This window comes from Lygodium microphyllum, chromosome 9 (genome assembly GCF_053477565.2).
Source record: "Lygodium microphyllum isolate KBCC chromosome 9, Lygodium_microphyllum_v1.1.10, whole genome shotgun sequence".
Classification (NCBI taxonomy): domain Eukaryota; kingdom Viridiplantae; phylum Streptophyta; class Polypodiopsida; order Schizaeales; family Lygodiaceae; genus Lygodium; species Lygodium microphyllum.
The window spans coordinates 60,046,048-60,059,026 of record NC_141143.1 but is presented as its reverse complement, the minus strand read 5'-3'; the positions used below and the strand labels follow the sequence as shown (position 1 = coordinate 60,059,026).

Genomic DNA, 12,979 nt, shown 5'->3' with positions numbered 1-12,979 from the left:
CCGTGTGTGCTAACAAATACCCAAAGTCGATTTTTCCTAGAGGCACCTTTTCTCTCAAAAATGGTAATCCACCAACTCAATGTGTTTCATCCTAGCATGGAACACACGATCCCTAGCTAAGTATATACTACTCATGTTGTCACAATGAATGACTACTAGCCCCTCTCTCTACAAATCCAAATCATCCAATAACTTTTGCACCTATATCACCTCACATGCTGCTATAGTAGCATCTCTATACTCAACCTATGTACTCCATAAAGCAACCATCGGTTGTTTTTTTGTTAACTACTGTACTAATTAAGGAAAAATGTGAATCCAATGGTAGATCTTCTATTGGACTTGCTATACCAGCCCAATCTACATCTATATACCCAAACATGCATCCTTACCTATCTAGTTGCTTGAGCACTGGGCAACTATTCACCACACAATCCAAGTTCAAAAATTGGTGGAGCTTTAGGTTGTGATACTTCATGATATAAGGGTTTATTCCATATTTTTCCTATTATTTACTTTTAAAGGCACATTATCTGCATTCTTGGTTTATTTCACAAATTTCTCTACCTTGCTATCTATATATAAACACACAACTCTTGCTACGGATATCTATTTGCACATCACTCATGGCTCAATAAATTTTCTTAAATAAAATGTATTAAAATTTTTATAGTTCTTTTAGGATAACCTCCATAAGTAACCCCTTTCAATAAATGTGCAATGCTTCTTAGCTATGGGGGATATCATGGATATTAGTGCATAGTCTTCTTGTTGATAGTCCTTTTTTCAATTGGTAATTTATTTAAGGAAAAAAATGATAGCTTATTTTTGTGCACAAAAATTTAAAAGCATTGTAGTATCACTTGGCAATGGAAATAAGACATTTGTACGAGTCTAGAATGTATTGGAGTGATGCATATATGTCAAGGATATGTGATATATAGACCAAGGTTGTAGATATAGGCAATTATGTCTAAAATCATGTCAACTTAGCCAATTCAACTAGTGTATGCAAATCAATCTTTGTTAGCAATTTATTAAGCATAGAATGCTTTTGGAGTTTCTCATTTGATGGAAAGTTTCACATTTTTATCAATGCTTGTGGGGAATTGAGATCCACATACATTGTATCACACTTAAAAAGTCTTGACATCTTATCATTATTTAACCTTAGTCATTAAACCTAATTCTAATTTCAACATTTAAAGCTTATTGGATGGCATGCAATTTCCATTCGAATGGGCTTCATCCCTCTAATTTTCATTGTGGCTCTTATACCTCCTTCAAGATCTTTGGGTGGAGTTTTATGTGGAAGATAGCATCAACCTGAGACTTTTGGCTATCTTTAAAATTAGCTTCAAGGGCTTGGTAACAACTAATGAATGATGGGTGAAGTATGTTCTTATTTCTCCATGTCACATCATTATGAAGATTTGTTGCTTTTGATAGCATTCCAATGTATTCTTTGTCAAAAGCATAAGTGTATCATATCATCAAGTTCTTTGAAATATTTATTCAAAAGAAGTTTTTCCTTTTGAGCTATCTCCTCTACCATTTCCAAAATGGATCTTTTGATTAGCCTAAGCTTTAAGCTTGCTAATGGTTGGTGGTCAAGATAAGCACATATAATAGACTCTTTAGATTGATGCATTAATTGCACTCCCAAGGGGTGCGCATATAAAAAACCATCCATATAACATGGTGGTCAAGGTAAGACTCTTGAGATCGATGCATTAATTATGCTCCCTAGGGATGCACCTACAAAAAATCTTTATAGCATGTATTCAAAGAGTATTTAAATATCATTTCTTTACATGCTAAAAGGCCATAAAATGACCCATTTTACTTCACTAAACTTACTAAATTTTTTAAAATTATAATTAAAAGATATTTTTTATAAATATAATCCAATAAATTTTTACTAAATAAAATACCCTTTCATTTAAACTCACATGGTGTTTTACATGTTCAATAAGGTGGACTCCCTGAGATTGTGCTCTCAACTTGGAGTTTACATTCATTCTCATTATTGCATTGAAGGCTTTTTTCTTGGGTGAGTGGGTAGGTGTAGTCATAGTTAAAGGCTACAATTACTATGATTCCACTTTTGATTGGGAAGCAATAGGTCTAAGTAACCAAATCATTCAATTGTTAATATAATAACCATTCACTTGCTTAAAGGTAAGGATTATCAAACCTCTTTCTTTGCAAGACTAAGTATACCTCTCATTTGGCTACTTGTCCCCTATTGGCAAGATGTTGATTTTAAGTATTTGATGTCACTCCTATTAGTCTATCCTACTCTAAAGAAATTAGAATGTTTAAGGGTTTGTATACTTCAAGAACATGTTAATCAATAATGCAATTTTATCTTGTAGAAAAGCTCAAGCAATGTGAAATCCCTCTACCAATATTAGTAAGGTGTGGTATTTTGTTAGAAAACAGATGAACAATCATATTTCTCTTCATAAAACCATTACTTGGCTTTACAATGGCCATGTTATAAGAAAATCATTGCAAAACTATCTCCAAAGGTTGATATAGGCTTTTGATTGAGTAATGTGTAAATATACACAACATTGAACTAGCTTAGATAGAGATACTACAATGGAAGCACAAGTTTTGTAAAGGAAAGTCTCATATCACTATCCATCCAAATTCTTTATTTGGAGCATTGCAAAGGCCTTGCCTAGGAATGCTTTTGGCACAAGTTTCTTGGATAAAAATTTGTAAGGTCTACAATCTTAGGTTCTTGGTATTTGTTGGAAGATTTCTAGAAGCACAGGTTTAGCAAATGGAAGTCTCATATCATTGTCCATCTAAATTCCCTGTTTGGAAGGTTACAAAAGCATTGCTTTGAATGCTTGGCACATGTTTCTTGGCTACAACTTTGAGGTCTACAATCTCACCTTCTTGCTATTTGTTTAAAAGATTTCTAAAGGTATTTTAGCATTCGTTGGAATGATTTCAGATTTGGGCACAAATAAAATTCCATTTTTTTAAAATTGAAAATCTCTTGCCATTGAAGAGGTGAACCAATTGGTCATTGATTTGTTCATGCACTTTGATCAAGCCATAATGATCCCATTTTCAAGGGGTTGAATGTGGTTCCTTCTTGGTCTGAAGTCTGATCATTGTTGCTTTGGTGTCTGGATTTGGCCAAGTGCTCAAATACATAAATTTTTTAACTTCAAATTATGTAAGGAACAGGCTAGTTGACAAGGGATTTAAGCTTTTGGACATAACCCTTCATACTCTAAATGCAAAGCTTCCATACCCTAAATACAAGACATAATTGCAAGGTCTCATCCAAAATATAAAAATTTGAGATCTTAGCCTAGTTTCTGATCCATATAAAATGGGTTTCTGCCTATTTCCCAAGTATCCTCTGAGGCTCTTGTTGTTTCAGCCTCTTCAGTGTCTCCCTTACTTGACCCATAATTTCCACAGACAAATGTAAACCCTTGTGAGAAATTAGCAAAACAATACCAATCAGGATGTACATCCTCACAAGATTGTTCAGCATTTCCAGCTTCAATTAGCTGCTGAAACATATCCTGCCAACCTGAATGTTTCAAGATTTGCAAGCACATGCACATCTGCGATAAAATTAAAGCATAAGCAAAGCTTTGTAATGGCAAAGCCTTGTGAAATTAGCTTCCACCATCGCAATTTGGTAGAATGATTCATGTGGGTACTACCTTACTGTGGGAAAAGAGCATTACCTTTAAAATACACCTGAATTAGCAAGGCCTTTAAAATACAATTGGATTGTACATCATTCTCAAGGACTCCTTACCACATGGGGACTCGGGAAGAATACACAAACATGGCCATATGGAAAATTTGATAGCCTGCAGTGACGTGGAGCAAAACTGCCAAAAATGGTGAAGACGCTGCTCTGATTGCAGCTGCTAGCTGTAAGAGCACTCATCTGTACGACACAAGAAAATAACACAACAAAGCCCCACCAAACAGGCTGCAGCCTTGTTCGGAAACCCTCCGAACTTTTCAGTGATCATTGCTTGACGGGAGCTCTACATTCAGAGAAAACTGTCCATCTTGCATTTGCTGGGCCTTGTTCAAACAGTCATTCACAATATAAAAGACCCAAGTGTCCAGACTCCTTCAGCTGCCCCTATGTATCTTTCTAAGCTGTGAATCACCGCGGCTCTACTTTGTATTGCTTTCCATTGTTTCCAGAACAAAACCACATTACGGGATCCTAGGCCAGTTTTGACAAATGTCATGCAATCCCCTCTTCATACGGCCCTGCTGGTTCATTCTTCGCCACCTCACATTTCTCTGAGCTTCATCACTTGACTGGATCTTGAAGAATCACATCTGTCTTAAGCTGGCATCAGAACTTAGAAATGTAGGACGCACTGGGGATTCTCTACTAATGACCTACACCTCTTGTTTACTCTTACATATGTACACCCACACATAAAAGGAATCAGCAATGGCTGGAAAATGCCTGATCAGAGAAACATACGATGTATCCACCCGTATGGACATCACCTCCGATCCAGGTTTTATTCATATACAACCTGTTGCATCTCACAGTCGCAACAGCCAAAGATATGGTATCCTCACGTCTTCACCCATGCAACTCTACACATTCACTAGTTGGAACAGCACCCTCAAGACTGAGGTCTCAGACCTTTCGTATTGGGTCTGCCAATAGAAGAGGGAATCAAAAGATAAGCCAATCTGTAAAACCAAAACAGCTTTAAGTTCAGCATGCAAGCAGCAAAGGGAGTAACATACAAGTCGGAAATCCTTAACACTTACATAACTAAAACAACACCCTCTCTTGCTGAACTCCAAAAGCCTCTTTGGCAGCACAGAAGAAATGCTGAGAAGGTTGCGCATAAGCAAGCAAACATGTTCTAAAATACCTACTGGCCCACTCAAACTTGTCCATGTGCTCAAATTAGAGCACTCTTGTATTATATGAGCCACATTTCTGGCACTTGTGATATAACCAGTGAAATGGTGCTGTGCTCTTTTGCTCACAATCACTACATAGGATATGCTGCAAAAGAGAAGAACTTGATTGAGAAACTTTCAGTTGCTTCAAATAACAGATTTGAACTCGCATAGAAGGGCACACACTTGTTCTCTATCTTTATATTCTTCTGGTAGCTGTTCTCCTGCCAATAAAGCATCAAGCATGCCAAAGTAAACCTGAACATACAACAAAGCAGAATGACCTGGGATGCGATACCTTGCATTTACAAATCCATTACAAATCTGAACTATATCAAGTTGAAAGACCCCACTTACAGACATATCTCCAAGAGATTTGTAGCATATTGGGCATGTGTAATGACTGCGTGTATAAGCCTGTGGTAAATGGATTCAAATATGTAAATATAGACCTATGCAAAACTGTGGTATGCTTTTATATGCGAGCAGTACAGTTCACCTGGAAACAGGATGAATGCATCAAATGTCCACAAGCAAGAGCTTTGACTGGAGCTTTTGATGTGAACATAAACTCGTGACATATTGGACAATTCGACTCCAGCCCTTTTTCGTGACATTTGTGTGTCTTTAGTGACACACTCATGCATGCGTTGCAGACCATGCAATGGAAAAAATCGATGCCTAATCCTTTGCCCACTCTGCATATATTGCAAGATGGGCAATGATATATATCCCTGTACACACACATTTCCCAAACCATCATTACTCAAACTGATGCTCAACTAACAGTTTCATCAACATGATTGTAAATGTGTTTAAACCCTAAACTTAGGCACAAGTGCTGCAGTACAATCATAAAGGGCCTTAGATATCTGACCCTTTTATAATCAAGTAACATATATACCCTTATATTGTATACATTTCTCACAACATGGTGCTCAACTAGCAATTTTCTTCACATAATTGTAGATGTTTCTAAACCCTAACTTAGGCACAAGTGCTGCAATACAATCGTGCAAAGTATATCTCAAAGGGCCTCGGGAGCCTGACCCTTTTATAAGACCACTCTGAGGTATCTCAAACACCGATGTATTTAATCGTGCTTCCTTGAATAAAGATATTATAATTTAGAAAACAAGGAAACCTACACAAGCTTTCTTCTCCCAAGGAAAGAAAACCTTAAGTAGCTATCCTGGCTTTCACAGAAAGCCACAGAAATTAGATGCAGCATCAACAGAAACAGGCACTTCATGGTTAATCCACTGAAAAATACATCCTCACAAGCTGAAATGAGCTACACTAGCAAAGGGCAAAGGCACTTCAAGTATAATAATAGGAATCTGCCAAACTGTTGGCCTAGATTCTGTAGCAATGCATTAATAAAGCTATGTGAGAACATAATAAAGCGTGGCACAAGCCACAAGTAAATATACCTTTTGTCATCATCAAAGAATTTACAGATGCCACAATAATAGCGAGCCATTCGAAAACTGTTGCAGGATGCTGTGGTGCAATACTGAGAGACTGGCTGCACCTTCAAACATTTCATGCACATCATCTCTTTTGTGGCTTGTCTGTGGTAAAGCAACACATACATTGCAAAATTTAGACAATCCTATTCAGTACCAACAAAACATAGACATCAAGATCTTACCTGTCCATTGTATGATCACTAGCTTTGTCATGGCAAAATCGGCAAGTAAAAAGGCGACCACAGCAAACAGCAAGCAGCTTGCAATTCCTTTTGTAATGTTTACAGCCATAGATTCTTCTTTCTGTATCATGGAAAGATGGACAACAATCAAGAATGCACCTAGTATCTTTTGGTGTCACTGTCCGTAGTGGCCTCTGTTGATCTACAATCCAGCGACTGCAAGATGCCAGAACAAATGCCTCAATTTCTGTTCTATGAGACATCAAATAGATAACAATCTGAAACATGCACACACAATGTTATGTTCACCTGGTCATTAGGTTTTGCATGAGATAAGCCTTTTGGCGAGGATCTAGAGATGCATCACTTGAAACTTTCCTTAAAGCAGCCTCCAACTCCTTTTGATTCATCCTGAAAATGTCCTGCCAACCTGGTTTAAACATTTCCATGCCTCGCTGTACTTCATCTAGAGACTCCTCGTCCTCTAGACAAGTATACTGTTGCTCAATATGCATGGGACTCTGAGTAGTACAGTATCCTTTTTCAGTATTGCCCAGGCTGTCAATCACTTTACTAGGACTGCTATTCTCTTGCATGGGTGTATCACAAAAAGCTACTTTCATATCATTGTCCCCCATTGAAGCATCCAGGAAACTCTTCTCCGTATTTTCACTGTTCCACCCCTTGGAAAGATAATCAGCCACCATCCTAAGGCTTTCAATGCTTCCAGATTCAGGCATCTCAGTAACTTCAGATATTGAAGACTGTGGTGACTTAATCGGTGAGCTTGGAAAGCATGCACTCAACCACTTGTCAAACATTGTGTTCCGAGTAGCTTGTAGAAAAGTATCAAACATGCTATCCTGCTCCTCCTCTGTCAGGGCCGATGTTACCCAAGGGATCATTGACTGTAGGACTTCTGCACCAGTGCTGCCTATTATACGACCAACAATTTTATCCTGTTCCTGTACAGAGAAGTGCACATCAAAAAGAGGCCACAATTCAAGCTCCTCTCTCGACACATGACTATCCAATGCCACACGTATGGACCTGCACATACCCTGCACCTTTGCAGCCAATTCCTTATGGATTAACTTTTCTTGGCAAGGTATTGCATCCTCCTCTATCATGTGTGACTGTGACTCATCACACCTTTTGAGTGGCAGCACTTCGTAGAAGGCAGAGAGTTCTGAAAGAACGGTGGATATGTCTTTAAAAAGCTCTTCCTCCTGCTTATGATCCATGCTATATGAATGGCTTACATTGTGAAGGGCCTCTTTGGCTTCTAGAGCGGGAAAAACAATTTCATCTTCTGCATTGCTGTGAGCACGATAAAGCCCCCACAACAGCATAAATCGTCCTGTAAACTGCCTCAGAAACTCTCTATCACAATCAACAAGGTTTCCAGACTCAACATCTAGATACTCCAGGTCCTTCCGTAATGCTTTATGAAATTGAAATATAGTGTCTATGGGCTTTGCAGTGAGACCTCTGTGACTTTGACTTGTGCAGACCATACCAAAGACTCCAGATCCTGAGAATGCCGAACTGGGTGATAGAGGTCTGAGAGGTGCATTCCCTGCACCAGGTGTCAGATGTACTTCTTTTATGCCCAGCCCTGGGACACAACATGCTTGCATTTGTCCATCCAGTGCAAGTTCACACTTCATCCTTACTGATCTTTTCTTGTTCGATAAAGATGCACTACAGTTGAAATCTCCTACACCTTCAGCAATACATGTTTTTCCCTTGCATGCCCAACCCATAAGCAAAATAACCAATGCCTTGTCATTTTCTGGTGCTGTAAAACATGCAACCAACCAAGTAAAAAAACATTTGATTGAGACGCTTGTTTTTTTAATGAAGTCATTTGAATTAATGAATTGAAATCTTTACAAAGGGTCTTCTGGCCAACTGAGCACACTCAAAGACAGGTAGAAAACACATGGTGCCAAAAGGCTAAAAAAAAACCTGAGGCTGCAAGAATATAAGAGGATAACAAAGCTGGCACAACCCGGGTGGTGCACATGATATCCATCCATTGAGCAGCCACATCTCTAAGGATCACACTAGCCAAAACCATGAAAGTAATTTGCCATAATAACCACACTTTTGCCTAACCAACCTCCGACACCCTAACTAGAGTTGAATTAACTTAACTCTAGGGCCTAGTATCACCACATTTAAAGTCCTAAGACAGACCACACTTTAACACTTTACTAGGTGTATAAACCACACGAATTACATTGGGCACTACCTAGAATTGGCAATTCTAACACATGGTAAAGCTATGTGAAAATGTCTCCAACATTTTCCTGTGTGGGAACGTACATCAAGTTGATCTCTCTTGCATAAGATCTCTCTCTAACATAGTGATAGTGAATCTCAATGTGTTTTGTGCAAGAATGAAATAAGAGATTTCGTGCTATGACAATAGCAATTTGACTGTGTTAGATTTTATTTTTCCTCTAAGTGAACACACATTATTGTGGGCAGAAGTGCGTGTTTAGGTATGAGTAACTTTTACACCACTTAGCATTAACTTTGACTGTGTTAGATTTTATTTTTCCTCGTGTGTGAACACACGTTATTGTGAGTATTAGTGCATGTTTAGGTATGAGTACCTTTTACACCACTTAGCATTAAATAAGGGTCAAAGGTGTAGGTGGATACCTTAATCTATATATTCAAGCCCTATCACTTGCACTATCATCTTAGCTCAAAGAGCTAAAGATCCTCCTCATCATCAGAGAAGGCAAAAAAAGGTTGCAAGTTTGCTATCACCTTCAGAGTTCCCCTATTTCTATTGCATCATCAAGAAATAACCTTATTTTCTTCTCCCTCCCATCCTCTCTTTACATGTTTGCCACACTGACATTATGGTCTCTACACAGATAGACAAACCGACTACTGTGTGAACTTCCTATGGCAAGAACAGTCATATCACCAAAGATTGGCATCATCGACCTTTGCTCCCTACCCCACCAAAGTATATGCGCCTTTCCCCAACATTATTGGTCTTATACTAGGATTAATTTATTAATTAATGACTAGTCCTACTATAACCACAATACATTTTTAAGGCCCTATTAATGTCCTAGGTCCAAACTAACACCAGGGATCCACAAGTATCTATCTAACGTAACTTATTACAACTTTTGCCAATGTCATCCACTGCATTCTTAGGGTGCTTATGCTATCACTATGGGCTAACTAACTTGCACTTCACATGTGCACAACTTAATATACCAAAGCTAAGCACTAAAAAGATTTGCCTTGTGACAATATATACTTGTGCTTTCATTATGGAAACAAGAGGGGACTCCTAAATATACTTCTGCTTCAAAATGTAAGGAGTGTGACTCTAAATACACTTGTGCTTTAAACATGGAGATAAAAATAAGTGTGACTCTAAATATTGTCGATAAGAAGGGGTTACAAGAAGATGATAGAGACAAAGAGAAAAACGAGGGATAATGACCTACCAATGATCCCTAAAAACATGCTTTCTTGTCGATGAAATCTTCAGTGGGACAAGAAGAAGAAGAAGAAGAGGAGGAGGAGGAGGACAAGGAGGAGAAGGAAAGTGAGAGACAAAGAGAGAGGAAAAGGGAGATGACAAAGATCAAGAGGAAGAGGGAAAAAAGAAAGTAAATCAACTTTTTCTTTCAATCGAAAATAGGTTGCACTTCAGCAAAAGCTGAAACCTCAAGAACACATGGATGTGAGCTTGGGGCATGATACAACAGGATAATATTTGATTTTTATGATACACAGCACAACTTATGAAGCTTGGGGTATGTCAGATGGGAATGCAAGGGTGTCACATGACACGTCTGTTTAGATTGGCATATTTCACAACAATGATGCACAGAGAAAGAGCTGTCACTATTAACTAAGATGCACAGATGTGGCTGAGACAAGCCAAGGTAAAGATTGTCCAATGAAATTGCTAAGCTAACTACCTATGAGCTATAAAACATCTCTAATGCCTGGCAAATTACTACCATTTTAAAAGCCAGAAAAACAAGCAGCAGCAGTGAAAAGTTCTTCAAAGCATAACCCAGATATATGTAGTTGGTTTTTACGAAAAGTCTTAATGAGGGAGAAGAAAGATCTTGCTTTTGTAGCCAGTCGATTGGAGCATGGGGAATGTCTTCTAGAGAGGCTTCTGATCAGCCAATCCAATCACCTGCCCAGCAGACATTGCTCTGACTGTTAGCCAGTCAATTGGAGCATGGGTAATGTTTTCTAGAGAGGCTTCTGATCAGCCAAGCCAATCGCCTACCCAGAAAACATTGTTCTGACTGTACCAATTTCTTCACTTGTCCTCACCATCTTGTAAACTTTAATCACATATAGATGACTTTCACTAACTAGTTAGGACCATTTCTTACTACTAACAGGAACAGATGCAAATTTTTGTCATCCCCAAACAACAGAGTCTTAACACTGCCTAATACTTTGTTTACAAACGTAGAAAGGAGGAGAGGCAATGGAAGGATCTGCAAATTAACAACTCAAAAGACACAAGCACTGCACTTTTTTCCTTGCATAAAAGGCACACCTGCTAGCTGGACATTGTGCAGCACGCATCTGGCCTCATCTATACTGCAAAAAGCCACAAGCCACGGAAACACTTTCTCCAATAGTCTCAAAGGCATGATTTGAAGACTTTGGTAAAGTAAGCTCCGTTGCTCTTTGTTACTGCAGTATTTTCGAGCCAAGGGCAGCACCTGAAAATGAAGCCAGAACAATTTAAGAATTACATAAGGGACGTTAATAAGCTACAGTAACCACAAAAGCTGTTCCTCACCAGTTCTTCTTCCTCTAGGAGATGCTGTTGAACAACTTCAAGAATATGATCTGCTTCTGCACAGAGCTTTTGGATACCTTCAATTTTGCTCAAGCTGCCATTTGCCAGTGGGCAGACACCATCTAATTCACTCCTAAGTTTGTTGAAGCAGAGTTCCACCTCTGTATGATTGGAAACATATGATACTAGGTGATTCGCCCTTTCTGAGACTGCAGGAAATATTACGTTGTCTTCTGCAGCACTGTGTTGAAGATAAACAAAATATACATAAAAGTCACATCCTAATAAGAGACAAAACAGACTACTCACTCTTACAACAGTAGCAAACCCTCAATGATCTTTAAAGAGCTAAAAGTAGGTCTGTCAAATGCAAAGGATAAAGAATTCATCTTAAAGCTAGTAGAAGAAAGATATACAAGTTCAAGTCTCATAAACAGGCAAAACAGCCACATATTACTTATTCTAATAGCACTGGCAAATCCTCAGTCAGCATAAGCATCTATGTTCCACGAAGCATGGAAAAATTAGGTCCTGCCAAATGCTGAAGCATAAAAAGAGAGATGTCTTTAACAAATTGGCATACATCAATGCTCCAAATTAAAAGGAGCGATGGAGTCTACAAACATATGTTACCAACTGAGGCTCAAAGGGAGCTCACGTTAAGGTGGAAATGAATGGAAGGTGCTCATGTATGATATAAACAGAAAGGAAAAGACAATATATGAATACTCCCAGGTTAAAGATTTACTCTCCAACCAAAATTCAAGAAGTCACTATCCAAATAGTCTTCTGCAGGATGGGATGCCTCAAACTCTCACCTATAAAACTCATGCAGTGGCATTAAGATAAAATGCATAGTAATAAGAAAAGAAAGGTCATCTATAAGGGCTCATAAACATCTTGAGATTCCAGACCAAAGTATTCAAGGTCAGGTAGCATAATCTAAGGTAAAAGCTAAATACGCACACTCTCTAGAGAAAAGGACAAATGTGTTTCTTTGGAATTGTTTCTCTTCCCTCTTTTTTCTTTTTTTCCTTTTTTTTCAGAAGGCCAATGAAACCAACCTTCCTTTTTACAAAACCCTAAAATGCATTGATTTACAGCAGTTTACAACAAGCAATAAATTCATAAAATAAATGATAAACTGAAAATTTACCCTCTGCCACTTTGGGCTAGATTGCCCTAGAAACTAAGATGAGCCGAAATCTGAATGGCCCCAAAATGTTGGCATCCCTTGTAGTATTAGGTAAAAGTTAAATATGTACACTCTAGAGAAATGGACAGAAGTGTCTCTTTGGAATTCTTTCTTTTTTTTTTTTGCAAGGGGAGAGAAAGAAAGTTATATTATTGTTTGCAAAAGGCCAATGAAACTGACCTTCCTTTTTACAAAACCCTAAAATGCATTGATTTACAGCAATTTACAACAAGCAATAAATTCATAAAGTAAATGATAAACTGAAACTTTACCCTTTGCCACTTTGGGCTAGATTGTCCTACAAACTAAGACAAGCCGAAATCCGAATGGCTCCATTATGTTGGCATCCCTTGCAGTATTTCTTTTCACCTTAATTCCAAAA

At 38.3% G+C, this 12,979-nt stretch overlaps 1 protein-coding gene across 3 annotated transcripts in view; it reads right to left on the bottom strand.

The window, feature by feature from the left end:
• Positions 1–3,721: 3,721 nt before the first annotated feature.
• The window catches only part of LOC148031084 (zinc finger protein BRUTUS-like), a 76,498-nt gene continuing 67,240 nt past the window's right edge, over positions 3,722–12,979 (bottom strand). For 2 of the 3 annotated variants that reach the window (XM_087684613.1, XM_087684615.1), the window contains 10 exons: positions 11,403–11,643; positions 11,154–11,322; positions 6,896–8,387; positions 6,587–6,802; positions 6,366–6,506; positions 5,432–5,666; positions 5,290–5,349; positions 5,119–5,190; positions 4,795–5,038; positions 3,722–4,713 (listed from right to left, as the gene is read on the bottom strand). In XM_087684613.1, coding sequence (XP_087540739.1) covers positions 4,937–5,038; positions 5,119–5,190; positions 5,290–5,349; positions 5,432–5,666; positions 6,366–6,506; positions 6,587–6,802; positions 6,896–8,387; positions 11,154–11,322; positions 11,403–11,643 — 2,728 coding nt within the window. In that variant the 3' untranslated portion in view covers positions 3,722–4,713; positions 4,795–4,936. The remainder of the gene's footprint in view (positions 4,714–4,794; positions 5,039–5,118; positions 5,191–5,289; positions 5,350–5,431; positions 5,667–6,365; positions 6,507–6,586; positions 6,803–6,895; positions 8,388–11,153; positions 11,323–11,402; positions 11,644–12,979) is intronic. The other variant, XM_087684614.1, reaches the window with a different exon arrangement.